At 35.7% G+C, this 23,963-nt stretch overlaps 1 protein-coding gene across 21 annotated transcripts in view; it reads right to left on the bottom strand.

The window, feature by feature from the left end:
• Positions 1–1,437: 1,437 nt before the first annotated feature.
• Positions 1,438–23,963, bottom strand: part of LOC117207819 (CUGBP Elav-like family member 2) — a 354,083-nt gene continuing 331,557 nt past the window's right edge. For 5 of the 21 annotated variants that reach the window (XM_033448415.1, XM_033448414.1, XM_033448418.1 and 2 more), the window contains 11 exons: positions 19,899–20,104; positions 17,776–17,904; positions 16,375–16,648; positions 14,970–15,062; positions 14,024–14,065; positions 12,468–12,497; positions 10,895–11,017; positions 10,706–10,753; positions 9,725–9,955; positions 9,239–9,389; positions 1,441–6,359 (listed from right to left, as the gene is read on the bottom strand). In XM_033448415.1, the coding sequence (XP_033304306.1) occupies positions 9,262–9,389; positions 9,725–9,955; positions 10,706–10,753; positions 10,895–11,017; positions 12,468–12,497; positions 14,024–14,065; positions 14,970–15,062; positions 16,375–16,648; positions 17,776–17,904; positions 19,899–20,104 (1,304 nt within the window). In that variant the 3' untranslated portion in view covers positions 1,441–6,359; positions 9,239–9,261. Of the gene's footprint in view, positions 6,360–9,238; positions 9,390–9,724; positions 9,956–10,705; positions 10,754–10,894; positions 11,018–12,467; positions 12,498–14,023; positions 14,066–14,969; positions 15,063–16,374; positions 16,649–17,775; positions 17,905–19,898; positions 20,105–23,963 lie in introns of all 21 variants that reach the window. The other 16 variants (XM_033448419.1, XM_033448421.1, XM_033448417.1 and 13 more) reach the window with 16 other exon arrangements.

The raw sequence follows: 23,963 nt of genomic DNA, 5'->3' as shown, positions 1-23,963 counted from the left end.
AGTTTGCTTGCATGTTAATTTAATTTTGAACATCAAATTCACTTTTGAACGATCGTCTTTCGAGTCTGTTCATAGCACATATTAACGCGCTGCATTTTTTTAAAATTCGCACACATAAGAGCACCAAGGAAAACGAACGCGGTTAGACGCACAACTCTAAAATTATAAAATAAAAATAGTAATATTAATAGTAATAGTAGAGCAAAAAATTGAAAAAAAGAAAACACGTTCTACGGAAGAGAAAAACAGCAAAATAAAGTACTATAATCTGTTAACATTGTAGGGATGAAATATATATACATATATCCGTTGAACATGATAACTGTTGCGAATTATGCATACATATCTGGCATTTAAAATGAAGAAAAAAAAGAAGATAATACATAATCGAGCAGTAATTAACCAATTGCAATGCTATTGACAGCAATGGTAGTTACGATAATGCGAAACGAAATAGGATCATACACTTTATTTTAAACTTATACACGAGCCACACAATAACCAAATTTACCGACTTTAGAGGTAATCATTTGGTTTTTAAAAAGTTAGACACTAATTGTATATTCTATTATTAAAATTAAGAATTTTTCAGAAGGTGGATCAGTTTGGTTCCTGAGTAGCTCGTATAAATTTATATATCTCTGATATTCACCGGACATGCTGAAATTCATTAAAAAAAATAAATCATACAAAATATACAAAAAACTGACGTTAAAAAATAAATATGTAGATTTCTACAATCGACAAGTACGACGATTTATTAAGTACGTTTGACGAGTGATCCTTGTTCGTTTCATTTTCTTGCGAAGCTTTCGTAAAAATCGATCCAAAAGTTTTTTATTGCACCATGATCGAAGTAATTCGCTTAGCGTCACAATTTTCATCTAACAAACAAAGCTTCTACGAATAATAATAATAATAATAATAATAATAATAATAATAATAATAATAATAATAATAATAATAATAATAATAGTAATAATAATAATAATAATAATAATAATAATAATAATAATAATAATAAAATAATAATAATAATAATAATAATAATAATGTAAACACCATTCCTATAAATAATAATAACATATAAAAGTAATAATAATGATAAGAATAAAGTTTTACAATAACGATACCACCAAGAATCGTATCTATAGTAATAATTACGTCGCAATTAACATTAATAATTTACCAACAGAGTAATAGGGGTAAATTGTAATGATTCAACTAATAGTAACAATTGTAATAATAATGAGGACAACGATAATAATTGGTAAAGTGGGGTATAGCAATAATAATAAGTATAATCGTACTAATGGTGATCAACGTAGCAGCACTGTTTTTCCCGACCTTTTTCTTTCATTTTTTGTTTAAAAACGAAATCAACATACGTGCTGAAGAGAATTTGGTAAATGAATGAAATATAAAAAAAAAAAAAAGAAAGAAAAATATGATGCTATATTAATTCATAATGTTACTTCTGACTAGGCTCCATTTGTATTCACGTGTACAAAAAACTTAAGAAAACGTGTAACTCCACGTAAACAATTAGTTAATTGTTATATATTTATGTATATCGGCTGAACGTGCTTGTGTGTGAAAGAGGAAGAGTTAGTTGTTAACACGGTGCGTAAGTACATCGATTAATTAAAGAGACGTCTTTGGTAATTGGCACGGAATATGACGCAACGAACACCTACGTTACGATCAATATGAGATGATCCATCAAAAATCGTGCAAATACGGTCAAAATTATCGTACAAACGAGTAGGAGAATGACTCTTTATGACAAAATAAATTAAAAACGCAGAATAAAATATAATCAATGTTAAATTAACATGGAGCGACTGATAAGACACGAGTCTGGGGACGTTATTACGAATTTTCGATTTGATAACTTATGAAAGATGGCTCAATAGCTGACTTCGATGCCCCGAAATATTTCTAGGTTCAATTTGATGGAAAGGAACATGTGATCGTGAATCGCTGGAAGCATATCGTCTGAGACGACAGAGAAGCATATGGTTCTACGTATGTAATAACCGTAATGTTCGACGAGATTATGGATGAACCAAGCTTTTGAAACGGTGTTTGGGTGGATTGATTTATACTGTATATGTATGTCAATGGATAGCGAATGAAATAGAAAAGACCGTGACGAGATGTGGTTTCATTATGGATTCGATCTCTAATTATCTTACATACTTCGAATAAATGTTGTTTTCATTTCCACTCTATTCTGTTTCCGATCTGTTTTTAATGAATCATCTTACATATTACTTTACTCTTCTCTGCAAATATGCAAAAAGTAAATGTTCGTTGCTCCGTTCATTTGGTTTGACGCGTGCGTGTAAATCGTGCATTAGTGTCATCGGATGACGCTTAAATTATTATTATTATACTTAAAAGAGAATTTTCTAAGAAATCAGATTCTCTAATCGATTATAGCTATAAATTGAAAATTTCAACGGATCCTTTAAGAATAAAAGGATAGGGGAAATGACGAATGGACGATTCGTGGAAATGAGCAACAGAAAGAGAGCCAGCCATGATCGCTTATGCACTTCAGCTGTTTTTCGTTCTTCGATGTATATAACGAATAGATTTTTTAAATCATATCCACAAGACAAATCCAGGCGATTTAACTATATTATTTATTATTCTCTGTGATTCTAATTATTCGTCAATCCTAGAATCCATCATTAACTTTTTCCTTCGTGCACAAGTCAATAAGTGATTCGATATAAAAAATAATTTGATTATACTTTCCAACGAAATTTGTCTTGTTGATACGGCTCAATTTATGAAATTCACGATCATTTCGTGTAAAACAAGCGATCGGATCTAGTTCAAGTCGAAGACGAAGCTTTTACTACATCGTTCTCTTCCCTTTACGATTTTCAATATTTTTGTCGTTTAGAGGGAGAGCTTGCGATGTTTCATTAGCGAGCCATGATTCATTTTTCTTGATATTCGAATAATACAGTGACACTGCGGATGTAGTGACGCTATGTAAAGTCTTCGTTGAACTGACAATAACAAAAAATTTAAGGAACACGCAGACTGGATTAGCTTTACCGTAAAAAATGTCAGCTATCATTTTTGGACTCTTCAAGATCCTGTTTCTCTCTTTTTCGTGCTTTTCTATGCAGGAATCGTATGCTTCTCTAGGTTTACAATGAAATTAAGTACCTTACAGTGACGCCGTTGAGTTAATCTTGCATCAGTAACGACGTAAGTGCTCTCGTATAGAAATTCTGAACCATTAAGGATCAATAAAAACTTTTAAATTCTTAACAGAATATATCCTGACCCGCATTCTACGTCGTTTTTAAAAACTTAAACACTATACAGACAAGAGACAAAGTTAACAATGTACAATGATTTCCTGTTACGTACTTCGTAAAATTATTTATATTTGTCGCATTTAACGTAACAAAAATAGTTACTGACTCAAGATTAATTCGTATACAATCACATGACCTTCCAACATGTGATCACCATGTCAACGATCGTAAACCATTTTTCGAATGTTCCCAATTTTCTTCCGTTTTCTTCTCATTGTGTACTCACACGTACAATTTTTTTTTTTACCCGTCAGTACGTATTTTGTCTAGAAACTCGAACATATGTACTGGAGATCATAATTAAAAACGTGAATCGTAAGTACCTCCTTGGTACGAGTGATGAAGAGGGGAGAGAAAGAAAGAAAGAAAGAAAGAAAGAAAGAAGGAAAATTAGAATGATCGCGTGCACGCTAGTGAAGTGTCACCTGATGAACAATTTCGTTTCTTTCGCGTTTCTTTCCTTTCTTATGATTTTCTTTCGCTTCAAAATCTTTGCATCACTAAGTTTCTCATACCACGCTTATTTCTATTATACATACATACGTTAAAAAGCGACCCTAGTCCAATCCTATATACGGTATAACGTTATCACAAAGTCATTAAAAAATGCTACTTATGTATTTCGTTTTTCCCTACACTTCGTTTTGTCTCCTCTGTTCCAGTTTTGTCTTTTTTTTGTTTTTGGTTCTTTTTTTGGTAATCTTTACACCATTATATTATTTTTAATTTACAACAGTAAATCGGACTCTGCCCATTTCGCTCGGACCACGGTATCTTTTTTATTTTTTCGTTCTAGCACATTTTGTTTGCATTCATCTCGTTCTACTATTCTTTTTTTCAATGGTTTTTCCCATTTCCTACATACGTTATTTTCTCTATTATTTATTCAGTTAGAGTCACTAGAGTCAGCACTATAGTCACCAGTGCGCGTTTTTATCTACATATAAACAGGCGCTTCGCGATGCTGACACCGATCCCGAAAGCGAGCCGATAAAATCGATTCTCAATCGAAGAGCGAACTCGGCCGCGGTAGTATTTTTCGTATTATACAATAAGGTATACAAGTTCCGTCTCACAGAACGAGCATTCTTGCTTTTGTCTCGTTTCCTGTTTTCCTTTTTTACTTTTTTAACGGCTAGTTAGTGATTGTACGCAAATATTTCTTACGCTAGAGGTCCACGGAGAATTCTTTGCGATCTAAAATTGATTCTTGCCTGTTTTCCTTCCATCACTCATTTATTTCGAATCGCTGGTAAATTAAGCGACTGAAAGATCGTGGTAACTATATCCTATTTTTTCTTTCTACAGTACCTTCGTATCAGCTTTAGATCGCATGGCTCGCGCGCGCGCATACGCACATTTTCGTACATACACATGCACAGATATATGGGTTGCATACATTTGCATATGCTATGTAATATATATATACACACACATACAGAGAAACAAAGAGATAAAGTAGCGTGTGTTACACTTCAGAGTTGTCGCCACGTACAAAGCGTTGCCGAACTATGACAGTATTGTACAAAATAAAGAGTAGCGAAGCGGTGTTTCCATTGCAGTTTCGAACGAAACTAAAACGATATTAAGATGAAAGGTACGACCGATTTTTGACAATTCAAGAATCAATATCGAAACGATTAAGCGAGTCCTATTTAGTATGGAAAAAGAACCGACTAAATTTCTATCAGAACACGTATTCGGTTGAACATGTCAAGTTATGGCCGCAATAGACTTTTTCGGGATAAAGGGATCTATGTGGCCACTGTTACTGCGTGCATCAGTTTACTGTGAATTTGTTTAATCCATTAAAACTCAAGCTCTTATTTGAACCTGCATTGTAAAATTGTAAAAATAACGGATAATATGTAATTGACTCGTTCAGTTAAATTGTTTTGGATTGCAACGTCAACTGGTGCAGTTTGACTACAGCTATCGTGGCAATGGTATCAAAACGTGCACCACCAAAACCCAAGGTATAGTTGGTAGATTGGATTAAGGTAGAGTCTACCTATACAACTAAACCTTGTTGTAATATTTGTTAGAATCACTGTTATCCCTAACTACGTACAAGATGGCGATATAGTAAGAGCAATGTTACTCTCTAGTGAGGTTGTTACATCGCCGAAAGATACATATGTTATGGCATTTGCTATAAGTAATTATAAACTGGTTTTGTGAAAAATATAATTAAATATATACACACATACAGAGAAACAGAAAGATAATGTAGCGGTGTGTTACAGCTTAGCCCAAGGAACATAAAAACATAGTGATCGATCGGTAGTGCTCCGGCTTCCGCTTAGCTACTCTTTACATGCTAGTTCGATTCTGAACGATGATATATCGTCGTTTCCCTGGTCTCTCTCGAATTTTTGTAACACGCGATCGAGCGTTTATTTTTCCCACGACGATTCCTCGTTTCCGTTTCCGCACCTCGACTAATTTCGCACCGACCTGGTCCAGAGTTTTTAAAAGCTGGCCGATGATCGTTGAGGACTCTTCTCTTTCTTTCTCTCTTTATATCAGTTTTTTTATTTATCACGGATCAGCGCGTTCACAGATTGTAACTCGCCACAATTGACAATCACTGTGCTGCCATTGTGCTGCTATTCCCGGTTAAATGTCGTACTGACCAAGCAGTGGTGACCGTAGATGGAAACGGTGCACGCATAGGTGGATGGATTCGTTGGAGGAGGTGTTGTTTTGCTTTTCTTCCAGGGTGGTCGTGTAGGGAAAAAGAGTAGGAAGCATCGTATGGTAATACAATGGTATATGTGTGGAAAGTAGAGCGGGCTGCCGCTTCTTGTAGAGGAGCGAGAGTGGACAGGTGTATACAGGTACCGACAGACACAGAATGACTGATCAAGAGGCTGACCAAGGAATCGTGACTGATCGACTAATCGATTGATTAATCGATTGACTGATCGATCGAACGATTGACCGATTCGACTGACTGAGACATGGCACGGCGACTCCGATCGAGAACACGGTCACAACGTCACAGGCCACCTGCTGGCACACAAACAAACACACGGACAGGTTAGTCACCACCACACACCAGATATGTAGGATATTACACCGCGTAAACGTGCACGGTGACGAACCAGCGCGACGTTCATTCAAACTTTCTTTTTAAAACCTGCGGAACTTTTCCCTTACGACTGTCCGCGTTTTGCTGGTTTCTGCTTTTCCCAACGATCCTCATAGGTTTGCCAACTTTCTCCTTTCGCGTTCTTTGCTTGATAATGTTGAAAAAAAGATAGCAAACATAAAATGAATATATAGAGACTAGCGAGTTCACCGAGGTAGATAGTAGCGCTTTGCAACCCACCAGAATTTGCTAATGTAAATCAGTCGAATAAAAACATCGTCGCAGGATCTTGTGGATATAACGTCACCGCGCAACGTGTACACAGGTAGTTTGTCGGTACATCGTTCCTATGTAGGAGCGACAAGGATCTATTCTGTTTAAATACTTTCTAATAAAAGAAATATACTAAGGATGTTAACGTTATCGTTTAATCAGTCTTAATGTTATTCGATTCTTGTTGCTTCTTTCATGTCATCGTGGTTCATCGACGCGCCGATTCTTTGCATAAGTAAGTAAATAAACAAATCGAACGATCGTTAGTAAAGACTTTATAATAGTAGAATACATATTTTAGGAAGAAGAAAATCGATGAACCACTGCTGGCAATAATGGTACCCGGCGTCCGACGACATCCCAGAAAAAAAGAACACACGGCGATGTTAGTACTAACAACTAAAGAAGCGTCATAGCGTAAATTAACCATCAAACTTCGATATACGAGTATTATTGTCACGATAGAACGTTCCAAGTTCTCTGTACCCTGTACAATAAAAAAAAAAAAAAAAGAAAAAAGAAAGAATGACGACAACAACGGGGGACTGATCATCGCGATTACAACTGTAAAATATAGTGGCGTAATCAGAAAATTAAATTAGTAAGGTAGATCGTGGCGATTGTTTTCATTGGTACCTTATGTCGGATAACGAACAAATAATTATCGGCGAAGTTACTGGAAGCATATATGTGTGTGTGTGTGTGTGCGCGTGCGTGTGTGTGTATATACATGTGTATATGTAGATGTAGAAGTATATAAATATAATGCATATGTAACGATTAAAAAAGGAACGATAGAAGCAGACCTTTTAAAAATAGTAAGACAAACAAGTAAAAATAAGATCAACAACAACAAAAGTTTAGTTAAACGTACGAAACTAAAACGTTGCGTGAGAGAAAAAAACTTAAAGCGAACTACTTGTACTCTGATATTCTGAGGAGAAGCTACATGGTGAATTTGGTTAGTGAAACTTCACGTTTACGTAATTTCCACTTTGTGCACAAAAGTTAGCACAGAAAGCTTGATTGGCAGCCGTTTGCAACGAAATGAACTTTTGATTACACCACTGGCGCGAATTAAGAGGGCTGGTGGGGCGGTAAAGGGCTAGAATGGGCAGGCTTGCATCTTCGAATATGTACGTATATCGAGCAATGGTATTTAAGAATACTTTTAGGTCTCGTTTTGATGCGGCACGATTAAGTATCATTGTTCTGCTGCGATTCGTATTTTCCTGAAATACCGTACAGCAAGAAATATACATACAATTTTGAAAGGTCCTATTAATGAAAAATGTTCTGAATAAATCCTAGAAACTACTAAATACAGTTTCGAAACATAGACAAAAGATTATTTATTTTATAGCTTTCTGGGATTTTTCATTTGGAATATATCACGTATATAATATATTCTATGAACTAAAATTATTTGCATACAAACACAACGTCTCTTACACGATCACAAAGGATACGTAAATTATACGTATTACAAAAAAGCTCTCAACGATCTACATGCTAATTGAACATGTATATACTACAATGTCTTTTCTAGTTATGCTTCGGAAAGCGTTGTAAGAGAAAGAAACAAAATTTAAATAGAAAAAAAGAGATAGAGAAAGAAGACATACACAATAGTTATTCGTTGTATCTCATCACCGGCAAAAAAAAAGCAGGAACCGAAATATTCGATGAGTTACCACTGCGTTCAACAAGAACAAAACTTCTTTATCACTTGTAAGCGCCATTGAATCCTATCCATAATACGAGATATTGATTTCGAAGAATGTTACGGTCGATAAAAATCACGTATATCATGGGAAATACAGATATACAGCAGTCAAACGAAGAAAAATAGATATAATCATCTCGATATAAGAATAATCAAAATATGCATGTTGATAATATGGACGGACTGTCATGTGGAGAGATTTGAACTCTAGAGAAAACTAGTTCTCATTTGGAGCTACTCCAATCATTTACAAGAACAAAATATACAGATATCTATATGTGTATCTATAGAACGTTCTTCCTAATTATATATTCTTCGGAACACAGTTATGATGATATAGTAAGTCTTTAATTTTATCACAGTCTCGTAAATTCCTCTTTATGGCGTCTAAAAGCAAAGAAGACTATTAAGGATTTTTCTTTGACCTTCATAAAAATTACTGCTTGACTAGAGATTTTTTGCTAGCGATATCTGCTGGACACTTTGGTCGATTGAAAATACCTAGTCCTATCTATCTACCTACCTACCTATTTATCAATTTATCTATCTATCTATCTATCTATCTATCTATCTATCTATCTATCTACCTATCTATCTACCTATCTATCTATCTATCTATCCATCTATCTATTTAATTATCTATCTGTTATCTATCCAGACCGAGAAACATTCCCGATCGATGATCGACGTCGCGAGATTTATGGAATGTGTCAATAGTGGTTTCTTTTTTTTGGTTTTTGATTAAGGACACCAAGGTCGTTGATTCCGAGCCGTGGTATCCGAGAAGTCCTTGGTATCTACCTACAAACGGTGGACGACGTCGGCTAGTAGGGTTTCGATGCGTCCTTGGATCGTTTAAGTTGGACCTTCAGCCGTTTCATGCCGATTTGGAAGCCATTCATCGCTTGGATCGCTGCTTGCGCGCTTGCCGCATTGTCGTACGACACGAAGCCTGTAAATTATTTTTCATTGTTTTGAAATATATTACTTAAGTATGAATTCTGTAATTTTCCACATTTTATAGAAACATTAGTGCGTTACTATTACTTTTTATGATTTTTCTTAAATATTACTTATCGGCTAGAACTTTACATATTTAATTGGGTCATTAGTTAATCATTAACTTATATATCTTAACAGAAACGAATGGTCTATCGCTGGGTCAGTGGGTGGAGAAGAGGGGGCGGTAATAACATTTATGTATAAGTAAAGTATATACAAATTGACGAAATAAACAATAGTATACACGTTTAACGAGAAACGATGCAAGAGTATAACGCATCTTACCAAAACACTTGCTCAGTTGCGTTTGCTTATCGATGAAGACTTTTGCCGAGATGACGTTTCCAAATGGCAGAAATGTTGAAACCAAGTCAGTGTCGCTGAACTCCTGCGGTAGATGATAGATAAACAGATTGCATCCTTCAGGACCCTCTATCTGCTTGTCCGTGCTGGTGAATTTTGCCTTTTGGGCCGCAGCCGCAGCTGCGGCTGCCGCTGCCGTGAACGCGGGGAACCCTGCAACCACAAAATTCGTCATCACCGATTTCTTATTCCTCCATTGATATTCTGCTACGCATTGTTCCTTCTCATCCCACGAGATTCGCATTTTGACGGCTACTATCGTTCATTCGATTATGGTTTCCGATTATTGGATTGCAGATACAATATGTAGTTATTGGCTCGATTGGAGGTTTGAATTATTGGTTGATTTTTGGTCTCATTGTGGTTTTGAATTATCGAACATGTAAAACGATCAGTTATTGATAGCGATCCTTATTTGTAGTATAGGTTTTACTATAGTACATTTTCAATAGTACAACGGATAAATCATTATTCTATTGCTTCCTCTATTTTTAAATAAATTGCGTATCTTGTGAGTTGGGATTTGTATATGCAGTGGCGGTCATATGCTCGATGTATTTCGAATTAAATATTTTGTTTACCCTCTGCGAGAAATTTTAATTTTATATGCATGAATTTAAAACCGTAACTCATACTATTTTTCTGTAAATTTGCATAATTTAAAAAAGTTAATAGGAGTAGAGGCAGAGGATAGAGAGAGAGAGAGAGAGAATGAGAGAGAGAAAACTATTTGAGGCTATGTAAAGACTTAAATTAGATACATTTGCACATTACAACCACTGCAGATTTTAATACTTGATTACGTGCAAATCGATTGCAAACAGAACGTAGTCCTGCATTACACATCGTATGTTACTAAGAAAATTCAGGCATTCCACTTCGTTTGTACGTTTAGTTACTCACTATGTAATTCTTTCTTTTCCACGGTCACCGTCGTCTTTCCAATGAGAGCTTTAAGGCGCACAGTTACTTGTTAGAACAGCACTTTTTACTAACCATTAGCGCAAGTTAAACAATACTAATTTGCCATTTAATATCAAGAATACATTCTGATCAAATAGAAACAAGCACAGGTCCGATATGGCCGCTTACCTGCATATTGTTGTAAGCTGGAGTAAGCGTTGCTCAAGGAGTCCTGCAATCCATTTAGAGGTGTACCCGTAAGGGAATTGAGCGCTAGGGACGTCACGGGACTGAGACTACCTCCGGTAGACCCTTTAAAATCGAAATCAATTCGATTATTCAATTTTTCTTCGATTCTTTTCTATTCTTTCGAATTTCTACAATAGCGCCCAATCGAATAAAACAATCGTTTCACCCCTGTTTTCTTTTTTCTATCTTTTGTTTTTGGAAAAGATAATCTCCTAATTGACATGCTTCATGCTGTAATACTAACATACAAAGAATAGGAACAAAGATAGCTTTGGTAGTATTACGGATATTATCTTGTTTGTTAATTGCGTGGACGCGTTTTGCATAACTACTACAAGCAATTTCTAAAATATTGTTTACAGAATAAATTATTTAAGTAAAGTGATTTTGTTTAAAGTTGTTTTTAGAGTGTACCGTATATAATACAATGTTTCAACGTGCAAGTTTGTAAGTATGTATATAGTTAATTGCAAAAAGCGATTATATACATAGCGCATTATGCAGAGTGTTTCAGAAATAGGTGGTCAAAGTTTGGTATTCGATTCTCACGATCATCTCTTTTCATTCTTGTCGTTCCATCTTTAGGGAGGGTAGAATACGACACCAAAGTTTGACTGACCACTTATTTTTGAAGCTCCCTGTATAATTATGTTTAAAGAGAATAATACTTATGAAAATATGGTGTAATTGATGTGTTCGGCTGATTGATCACATTTTTGTCAAAAGAAAATAAAAATTCAGAGGAAAGGAGTTCAAGGGGGAAATTTCGTTATGGAGGGTTACTTCGTGTAACTCGTGTCAGTGTTTATTTCCACGTGTGTTATATTTAAGATTTAAACAAAACCTATAGACAATATCTCCGGTGATTGTACATGCATTATTACATTAATAATTATCGACTGCTAAACAAGATATCTTTTCTAATATGTACGCCATATTATTTAAAAATTTTTAACAGCATAAGTCTTGTAGCTGACTAAAGAAAAGGTTTTGAAACATACAAGCATCTGGTGAAGGATTATTATCCTTCGTCGCGATCTCTCTATTATATTGTCGAATATTACGAAACAAGACACACGAATTCAAAGTTTAATTGAAACATATTGGACAAATATTAGGTGATCTTCGTTCTATCAATTAAACAAGTAACAATAATTACAAGTCTAATTAGTGAATAAAGATGTAAACGAAAAAGGGAGAAGATCAGATCCGTAGCTGCTTCAGAATTCAGAATTATCAAGAAACGATAGGTGCAAGTAATATATAAATTACTAATAAATTAGAATATTAATGACCGAATACAGAATAAAAGATTAGCGGTACGTTTATATTTTCCTTTCACATCCAGTTTATTCGATGCATAATTCTCTAAAACACCTTGCAGAAGAGTGAATGTAGCTAGATGATGAGAAGAAAAAACGAAGAAAATGAAAGGAAAATAACCGTAGAAGAGCGAAGTTGAACAAATTAATCTATAAAGACTTGTTATACAGTTTCAATGATCTCTTCTCACCTGTATTTCCGGTCTTTCCAAGAAGGACAGCTACGCACGAAAAAAATGTGCACATTAAAATGCTGATGTGCGTTCGTATAAAAAGGAGAAGGAATTAATTAAATATAGGCCAAGGAAATAGATGTGGTAGTCGTGACTAACGTTATCGGCAAATCGATCGCATCGTGAAAATCGCGTGTATTTTGAACGAACCTTTTTAATTAGTTAAAATAATGTTTGATTTATTTTATTGATCATTCTTGCACGACTTCACTTGGAATTAGGTAGATTCGGACGTAAGGAAATTAATTGATTTCTTTGAGAAAGGACTAAATCTCATATTTAGTACGTATGTTGCAAACTTTAACGATAGTAATCATAAAGAATACAAAAGATGCGTAGTAACAGATACGAGAAAACTGTTTATTAAGAGTATTACGCGTGGATATATGCTTGCTAATTTAATTTAGCAATGTTAATCAGTCTTAGAGATACCGTCATTTTGTTGCCGTTCGACCAAAGTAATATAATGTGACGGTTCCTACAATATTGAAGTCAAAATATTCTGAAAGAAAACAGTCGAAAATGCGAGGGGACAGAGATATATGTGCGATGGAATCTGGTATTACGTCTATATGCAGGTACATATCGGCCATATATGTGTACGAAGACGAATATGTATAATCAATTGCAGTGTAGCTATCGTATTCGTATATTAAAAATTACACGAATTAGAATTTTGATTCATTAATGCAAGAGTATTTAAATATATGATAATTTCAACACCGTGGGTTCTATTAAATAAGGATCGGTAAAAAATTTTTTGGAAATTTGCATCACAAAACTACCCAATAAGTCTAAAGTAAAATGTACCAACCAACCAATCGATCAACGAACACGCAACATTCATTTTAAAGAATAAAAATTTATTATCAGAGAAAGAGTACAAAATATAAAATAACCCTCATACACTGGAAATATGAAGACAATAAAAGCGTACTGCAACAATGTAACAAAGTAGGACCGTTTTCATAGACATATGGTCAACAATGTACTCGCCATTAGGTACGAATATGCAGCACTGTCACACAACGAAGGGTTCAGTGAAAAAATGGTACACGTATATTTTTTTTCGAAAATGAAGGAACATAAGAATTATTTTCTTGCTCTTTCTTATATCGTCATGAAATTTTCATTACAAATGTATATTCAGAATGATTTTTTTAAATTTTCAAGGTGATTCTTTCAACTGATAATATAATTTTACATTAATTGTACAAACTTAAATAGGATTCTGGAAAAACTATTAGTATTAGACACATACATATGTAAGTCATACATATATTGCTAACGTAGTGATCAACATGTTAGATACTTCTTAGTTGTACCATTTTTCCTTGAGTCCTGTATATAAGACCCAGTACTCATAAACGCATCTATTGCAGACGTATTCCAATTTTCTTAAAGCGAACCAAATGTGAAAATTGAGAGGCGAATAACACGAGAAAGTTAGAATGTCGAACGGCTAAGATTAATTTAGTAATTGTTAATACTATACCAGGCAATGCGACACGTACATAGCGACATACCTGCTGTCGAATTCGCCAGTCCGCTTAACGCTGAAACACAGAACACGTTCACGATATTAACAAGCGGAGTTAGTAACGTGTTTACATATTCAGCACGTGAAAAAACTTAGCAGAAATTTACGTAACCTATACTCCGTACAAGATAAGGTATTCGTCGTGTGATATCGCCACTTTGAATCGTTACGATTGCTTGAAACGATCACGGTTAACGAAAGATGAACAGTTAAAGTACATAAATATAAGTGACAAACAGAGAAAGAATCGCATTAATATTTTAACAAATCACTTTTTTGGATTTTACGATACGTAAAGATGCCTGTTCACGTTCTTGCCATTGGAAAAGTTTCTGTGAGCTTTTGATCAATTGAGTTTTATAAAAATTTTGAGAAATATAAATGTTAAATCTCGGCAGAAGCTATCCCAGATTTGTTAATAGGAACAATGAAACAAACTTCCTTTTAACTTGACCTTTTTGTACAACGTAGATTCAACGATTTTCGTATATAGAAAAATCATATAGCAAAATCATATAAATAAATATATGTATATATAAAATACGAAAAATTTCAAATGGAACAAATTACAATGACCAATTAATAGCTATCAGAATAATCAACGTCGTACAAAATATATATCAAATATTTCACCAATATGATTTAATCACAAGAATGAACGTCCTTGTGATTTCCACCATGCAGTTATTTTCTGAATTTAATATCATGTATCTCAAGCGTTTTTTTTGCGAAAGCACGGCACTTCCAGATAATCACATTCATTTTTTCTATACTAGAAACGAAAACGAACAACACAATGCACATGGTAATAGAGTATTACGTAATAAAAATAAATGATAATAAAGACTAGATTTTTCAATGTTACCGGATCTGTATGTGGTATGTGTTGTATCATGATGGAAGTTTCTTGTTTTACTCACTGTTTGGCGACACCTGAAGGTTGCCATTTCCGCCTGTCATGGCTGCCAGGGTGACCAGGTTCTGCATACTCATCGGTGATACTCCTGCATTCGCTGCAACGTACATAACCGAACACACACGGAATGATTAGATTGTAAATCATACACTTGTACCACACACGTTAACGCGACTCGATATTTCGTTACGTAATTCTTGTAATTAGTATAATTGACTGGATTTGTTCAGAAAGCCTTATAGTATATTTTTCTTGGCTTTCCCGATCAAAATTACGAAAGAATTCCTGGCAATAAAATATTAAGTCACGTTTTTTTCACAAGATTGCATCCATTACAAATATGTATACCTATAGACTTCCTAGCCCGTAGAAAAAAAACGATAAAAGCATACGGTAAATACAGTATCCTTAAGATTGCATAGAATTCTCATATTCCCCACTTTACCAACCCCTCCATCCAGAAAAAAGGAAGGCACAAAAAAGGAGTAGAGTACACTGTATCGCTTTGCATATGTTTGTTCGATGATACGTTTACGTAAGTTCTGGTCATCGAATAACCACACGTTTCTTAGTAATAAACAGTAAATATGTGATTTCACATGGACGCTAATAGTAGGTATTTACGGCGATGTATCATTATACTGGCATGCTTCCCAACCCCGTTAAATGAATCATTTCATTATCGCGAAGACAACTCGGGGAAAATATACGGGACGGTTATATACAGTCACCATACGTGAAACTTACGAAACGGAACATCGGGACAAACAAAGACTCGATAATGTACTGAAGGAGGACGAATGCGTGTCGAATGTTTATTCGACGACGAAGTGCAACTTTCAACGTTGCACAAAGAATAATGAATGTTTATTTAGTATTAAGCATGCGGTAAAACGGATAAATTGCATAAAGTATGACTGTAATTTCTTTGCAAGCTGGCAAAATTTACGGTAGTTGTGGAAGAATACAGCAGTCGCAGACGCATACTGGCGTATAGCTGTCTTTATTTGCTGTTATTCGATGAAGTTTGGTGAAGTTAATTTCAAAACTGATAACACTGATGAGCATTGAAATTCGTACGTAAACATAGATATCAAAATATTATTTCTAATTACCAAATTAAAATTTTAAGACAAATTTAAAGAATTAATTTGATCGATATGTATTAATAACTCTTCTGCTGCTCTGACCCAGTTTCTTTCATCGTTCTTGTTAGTAACTTGTTTTAAGAACTTCGTCAAAGAAAATCATAAGAAGATTATAAAAATAATATAGATTGGGAGTAACGTGGACAAGATGAAAAGTAAAATAAAAGCAAAAATAGATTCATGTAAATAACATAAATTAGCAAATGTAAAGCAAAGAAACAATGGACGAAAATAAAATATAAAATATAAATGGACACCAACCATACTCACCGGCGGTATTGCTCAAGGACGCGAGCGTCGCCAGGCCTTGGAGGTTCGCAGGGTTAATTTCTGGCGGGCTTGGTACAGCGGGGGCAGCCGCATGCGCAGGAGTCGCCGCGCCGAGGCCAAGGTGTTGTTGCAGTAACAATTGATGCTGTACGCTCGACAACGCGCTTGCACCAGCACCTGCCGCGACCGGAGTCGCCGCGCTCGTTGTCGCCTGAAGTTGTTGCAACAGTTGCAATGAGGCTGGCGCCAAAGCAGGCGTGTCGTTCTGCAAACAAACGTAGCTTCCGATAAATACCTACTTTTTTATAAGTCATATGTTTCTGAGTAGGGGTGTTGTTGTAAAAGTAGTATGAAACAACTGCGAAGAAGAAAACTTTTGCATGTTCTTGCCAAGTTACACGACGCGGTGTATCGAGCTTGATTTGGATTTAGTTTAACACGTTCCATGTTGTGCCTTTCCGCGCGAGTTTCTATATACACTGAAAACCTCAAAGAAAACTTTTGTGCCGAAAACGCATTACGCGATACATAACATATTAAGCATGCATAACTAACCGACAGTGAATGATCAAAACATTATATTGGAAGCATCAGGATAAAACCGGGACTTTGACTCTTCCATTTCTATAGCCACATGCTGGTACCATCATTTACTTATTCTAACAATTCGACACAAGCAAATCGATAGCTAGTAGTAATTTCTAATGCATTCTAGCGATTAGTTTAGAATCTACTTCAATATGTTAATTTATAGTACTGTCTGGCAGGATCTTTGGTCTCGTAGAATAAAATGCATAGAAAATAACGAATTAAAAACGTGACAGTAATAATTCCATTTTGAAATAAATTGTCTCGTAAAATAATTCTTAATAACCCGGTACTTTAAGTACAGATGGAGACTAATTACTTTACATTATTATTACATTATTATTTGCATTATTGTTATTTCTCGTAGCGAATTACTCTAATGACTTTATGTATCTGTGTATAATCTTTTTTTTTATGTTAGTCAATTAATACGCTAATAGAAATATATTTCCACTGTTTTTACGGTGTTTAAAATCTCTTGTATTCTCGCGAAAAAGTATTTCGGAATCAAATGTCAACGATCGATCAAATTAAAACTTTTTAATGGAAACATCGAGGGATTAAAATTTCCATCGAAAAAGAAATTTTATAAATCAGATACGTTTCAAAGATATCGTCTTCTAGCATCGTATAAATTTCATTCTCTTTTGTTCATTCACAAAAAATACTTTGATTCGCAATATGCACATGTAACTTTAAAGGTTCTAGGAAAATAACTTTACGAGAAAGTATTTCATTCTCGATGCAAATGGGCTCTTTGATATCTGGTAAAAAGGTTGGGTATGAAATATTAAAGGTACAGACAGTCAGGTAATGCGGCGCCATGTTGACTCCTGCTATATTCCAAAGATTCGTCTGAAGCTGTTGCATCCTCTTCTGGTCCTTTTCCTTCTGCGTGTCTGCAAATTTCACAACCAGCGGCGACGAACATCCCTGAAAAAATATATATAAGGTATACGTTAAACATGCCTTTAAAATGCAGATCGTATAGTCTCGACATTAACCCTATAAAATGCTACATGACTTCGAACTTATATACTCAAATCAATACTTAAAAAATTAGCTACTTTGTGAGTCAGAACTTATAAAGCTATAAACAAAGATTTTATAAATACTAATCATCTGGCATAACATAAATTTCTTTGTGATCATGATTATGTCAAAATTAACATTATTACTATGTATTACTAGCGATTAGCTTACTGATTTTCAACGTAATTCACTTAATTCCACTATCATGCAAGGTAAGAATATGAATGACTTTAAATATGAATAGGTGCCAGTTGTGTTCAGCAGGCCAACTAATGAGACTAATTGTCCCCAATTTTTGGGTTACTATAGAAGTCACTAACCACAGAAGTATTGGCTAAGAAGAAAAAGGAAAAAGAGAAAGGAAAATTTGAAATTAGAAAATCTATAACCAAAATACCGAACTGTGAGAACGGATCCTAAATCGAAGATATGTAACGAAATAGTGCTAGCTTTTTATTTAAAATTATCGTGTTTGAACTTTCATATTAAAATCCTCTGTTTTAAGAAAGTTGTACAAACAATACTTATTGAATTATTAAAAAATCAGTCGTGGCTTTTGCCAATTCTTGTAAAAGAAGGTTAACTGAGGCGATCTTTGCTGATAGAAGGAGATCGTGAATGTGCAAGTGGTGTGTTTTCAATGACCCAGTATACGATGGTTAATAAGTTTTGAATAAAGAGAAATCACGGAGCATCGCTTTTTCGTGAATCCATGATAATTAATAACAACTATAAAATATATGTATAAGTCCTTCGAATTGCGGGTTATAAAGGAGAATACGAAATACGAGACTGTTTACGCATCTAATAAGAAGCACGAAATCGTGCCAGTTAACTCGACCACGACAAGTAAAAGCTCGAGGAATCTGCAGCTGGAAATATTCATGATATCAAAATGGAATTGCTGTTGTAGCCGCGTGCCTTGGCACGATTTTCTTTCACCGGTCGAAACCAGGCATCGTATACATAGGTTGTAGGTGTACCATTAGAGGAGGGAAAGGGAGGACACAATTCCATAGAGTGTGTGAATGTTGCTTCGAAGTGTCTACCGTCATTATCTTTTTATCAAATTGATCGATACTTTTGTTGAAACTTTTATCAAGTTCGTGTGAAACGAAAAGAAAGAAAGAGCGATTAAGTATTGATTGATAAATATCGTGTTGTTTGAAAAGCTCAAGTTTGGAAGATGATTATTGGGGATGATTATCTTGTTTCGAAGTACTATTTCGATATAATTACAAATAGTTGCAAAATTTATACTTTTATTTATGAAAATCTGATAATACTTTTAATCCCAATTAATCTTGTACCGTTGGTGACGTTTAAATATTAATTAATGATTAACTATAACTAACTTCTGGATATTGTCTTTTGGAAGTATCGCGTTGCTCTATTTATTACGTCTTTAGCATGTCTTTACTAAGAAGGGTGTGTAATATAACTAAGTAGGGCCTGTCTTTACTTACAAGATGTCCTATGTTAGATGATGGATGGAACTTTTGCAAGTTTCTTTTAGGATTTACGTTATCAGGCACATCAGTTTTAACAAAATTAATCCCCGATAGAAATTAGCCGCGGGAAATCACATCGATTAGAAATTAAATTAGAATAAATTCTGTATAACGCTATTGCAGGAAATTCAACTTTAGTAATACAATTCTCTTTGTACGAACAATATGGTTTATAAACTGTGTGTAATTAAAGAAATGGAAATATAAAAGAGAAGTTTTATAAACGTCATCACAAACTATTTCATCCTGAATGGAAGAAGCAACGTTTGGTAACAAAGTGTACCTTTGTATTCGTTTCAAAGACGATTAGAACGAGGAATGCATCGTGCGGCAAAGGATAAGTAGCAAAGATAGAGGAAACAATTGTGTTTTAATTTCACTCACCTCCATCGTTTGTGAGTGATGAAGAGCTTTAATGGCGTTGATAGCGTATTGTTTACTAGCGAAGGTAACGAAGGCACAGGCTTTACTTTTCCCGGTGCTGTCTCTCAGCACCGAACATTCTTCGATGGTTCCATAAATGCTAAACATGTTCCTAACATCGTTTTCGCTGAACTTCTTCGACAGCATGCCAACAAACAGTTTACGTTCTGAAAGCAAAGAAGGTGAAATAAAATGAGTATGTTCGTTGGTCAATTTTTCTAAAAAATATTCAAACGAGTAAAATATTAAATTACTTAATCCGTTGATTAACCATTATCGTCACGATTATAATAGTTGTGTCTCGTTAAAGAGCTAACGAAATTTCAATGAGTTTCGTATAATATACATGATATATTTATAAAAGTTCTATATAGATAATGTTCACATATTTTCTTGTCTTACTGTATGTAAAATACTAGTAGATCATTTATCTTTAGCAATTAGTTTTAAGGTGTATTTCTACCGTTAAGATGAAAGGAAGTGGAATGAAATTTACACTTGGATCACCTGGAGCAGTCAATCGTTTTTACGCGTACTGTACTTTAAACAACGCTCGAATACACAAGTAACGTTAGCTGTTTTCTATTTATCGTGTCATAATAAGCATTTAGGTATCACGCGGTCAGTCAACCACGCACCATTTGAGAATGACAGGTGGCGAGGAGAGGCGGAAGTGGCCCGTCAATATTTGTTTAGGACCAAGAGAAAAGCTCTGCCCGGAGAAAAGCCGCTTATGTAAATTCAGCGTCGCATAGGGTTTCGTGCTGTGATGCAAGGTAGCCGACTGCATCTCTGAATATCTCGATCCACGCCTCTCTTACTCTTCTACATTTGTCAACCCTTCGATTCACCGTTCTTTCTGCTTTACTTGATTCGCTCTCTAGTCACATATACGTATCCCTGCGAATTTTCTATCAACGAAATCACCTCCACAATGAGACTTTTCCCTTTATTTTATAGGATAAGTCGCATAAATCGACCGGTTGGAATATTTTCCAGCGAAATAATTTGAATCAGATTTCGTGTCTCTGGAATTATGCAGTTTGCAGATGCATAGTTCCGCAAAATGACTTTATTTTCATTATTCTTCAATGCATAGCGAAATAAGAATTTCTTTAATTAGGCAGAATAAAAATGATAATACATACGCAGTCGGTTATGACTAAGCCAAATGAAATTTTTAAAAATCTAATTCGTATTACAATACAAAAGACGGTCAATAACCTTCATGCTTGCTGTCTGGTTGAATTCAATTGATTCAATTTGAATAGGAAGAGTTAACCTCTTTGCATGTTTCTTCGTTATTCATGCATGCGCAAAGAAAACGGTACCGTACAGTTCATCGTATATCTGAACGTAATAAGTTTATTGCTACGTATCGAATTTTCTAATGCTTATTTTTATCGGTACATTATCGATAATCACAGAATTTCGAAAAAAATGTCTTATACAATTTTCCTCCAAATTAAAAACCCAGAATTTCTTCATTCAAATCTAAATATGTAACATCTTATTTTGTCCGAAAATAAACAGTTCGCGTAGCTTCGAAAAATCACATTCCTCGTCCTCAACCTTTAAACCTAAAATAATATCGGGTATCTTCATATTTCCTAGTTCATAAAAGTAAAACATTTCTGTTCGATAGGTGGCTCGAGACTTTTGCACGATACGAGTTCAAGGAATTCACGGGAATCCTTTCTCCGCAGGATTCAATCAAGAAATCATTCGACCAATTTTTTGAACGGTTAGTCGCAATCTTATTGTAGTTACAGACGGCTGGCAAGATATTAACGATTCGTAAGAATTCTCACACCCGATCGATTTCTGTTTCTCTCTCTCTCTCTCTCTCTCTCTCTCTCTCTCTGTGAGAGGAAGGGAGGAGATACTTGGCGTACTTAAATCGATCACAGGTCGCCTCAAACCGAATTCAACTCGTTAACAGTTTCTCCATTTCTTGATCGCGTAACGAGCCGTGTTTCATCGAGGCTACCCCTTCCCACAGTCAAAGGCTTCCACGGTAAAAGAAATAATAAAATTGAAAATCAAGGGAAACGGTCAGCGAAAGAGCAGAGGGGGAGTGGGCGAAGGGGATAGGGAGAGGGAGAGAGGGGTAGGGGGAGGGGGAGGGAGAGAGAAAGAAGAGAGATAGAAAGGGATGGAAACGGGAAAAGGGGTGAGGTTGTGGAAACCCCGCACATATTCGTCGATTGCGCCGCAAACTCGTCCCCTGTTAACGATTTAATTACTTTGGTAACCTAACCGGATACCAGAGCAGCTCGCCGCCACGCTTGCCCCCATGCATCGTATCAGATTTTCCACGACGGAGCTTCATGGAGATTGAAACTGGTCTCCTTCTCCTCTGGCTATTCACCTCGCCGCTATATCCAGCCACGAATTATTTTCCACGAAAAAATTTCAAGCCCCGAGCTAGTCCGTTTCTCCCCCTCGTGCCCTTTTGTCCGGTGGCATCAGTCTGCAGCAAAACTGCGAGCTTCGCTGGAATGTTTATTAAATACCGAAGACGTTGGTCTGCCGCGAGGATCTTGCTCGTTTTCGGCTTTCCACCGAAATTGCAAGGTAAAGAGGGTGGATTGCTTGATGGTCGAGCTTTATCTTTAACCGGAGAGGGTGGAAGAATGTATTGAATACTTGCAAATAGATTGGAGGGTAAGATCGAGGATAGGGGTTTCGGTGAAGTTGGGAAATAGGAGAACAGAAGGGATATACCGGTGGAACGCGTTGGATATCGTTGATTTAATTCAGTTTGCGGTAGCGCGAGTACCGGGTAACAATCTACGAATGCCCAATTTCCAGGTAGTAAATATTCAATCCTTTTACTTTTATCTTCCCTTTAGTTTCCTCTTTTCTTAGTTTTAACTTTGTTTTCTGGTGGTAGTTGATGTCCATATTACAATCGAAGATCATACAGCAAAATACGACCAGTTCTCATTTTTGTTCCCCATTTCACGACAATAGCGTCGCATGTGGCGGTCGTGTTCCATTGTAAATCATATGAACGTGCGTGTTTGCGTACCGCATATAGAGCATCGATTTAATTTTCCTTTCATTGTTCATCGGATTCTTGAACGGCTGTTTTCTTCACGTCCAATCCATTCATTCTCCAATTAATTCGCGATTCCGACGTACGCTTGCGACCGAAAGCCGTATACCTCGACACAGTTCGGTGTTTTTTTGTTTTCCTTCATGGTTTTGCGCTCTTCTCGTGGCCACTGCTGAGTGTCCGAGCACGAAACCGCGCAAATGTTTGTAAATCAATTTTACGTACCATGTACACGGTATTTGTTCTCCTAATTAAATCGCGAATCTCGTTCGTGGAAACCATTCCCGGTTTTCTGTCGAATAAATCGGTAAAGACGGGTCACGGCGTGATAGACCGCGCGCGTGAAAAATTACTATAATCAGCCTAACCGCAATCCCGCGCACGGTACCAATTAACGTTAATTTCTTGTATTACGTGGAACATATAAAGAACATCTCTGTTTGATTCGAGCGTTTTATAGAATTTGTAACTTCCGCTATACAGACGTTTCTGGTATATTTCACTTTTTTGTGTCTATATCGATGGTATCGAATAGAAAACTTTCATCTTAGTGGCACGAGATATTTTGTATTTTCCACTTATTTATCTTACGAGTTTTCGTCAATTCCTGGAAGTTTTTTGGTAAAGGTGATGTCCTAAGATACTCTAATATTATGGTTGATCGTGATTCAATAAGAATCAAAGGAACGATTTAAACGTTCTCCAGACGAAACTACGAGTTTCCGGGGAATGTTAGGAAAGATTAGATTTGCGTCACTCCTTGTTTCGTATTCGGTAAACTGACAGCAGGGCTCGCGCAGGAATATTCTTGGTCTCTTACGGCCTCACTTCCGGGACATTCGCGGTCCTTTGCCAGAATGAGAATTAACTTTGTTAATTTAATTCCCGGCTTGGCCACGTTCAAACTAACTGAATTTCAACTAGGCTGAACTACCGTGTTGCTAAGCAGACCGCCTTCTTGTCTA

This window comes from Bombus bifarius, unplaced genomic scaffold (assembly GCF_011952205.1).
Source record: "Bombus bifarius isolate JDL3187 unplaced genomic scaffold, Bbif_JDL3187 scf7180000008046, whole genome shotgun sequence".
In the NCBI taxonomy this organism is placed as follows: domain Eukaryota; kingdom Metazoa; phylum Arthropoda; class Insecta; order Hymenoptera; family Apidae; genus Bombus; species Bombus bifarius.
The sequence above is the reverse complement of the archived record's forward strand: the minus strand, read 5'-3'. Positions and strand labels throughout refer to the sequence as shown.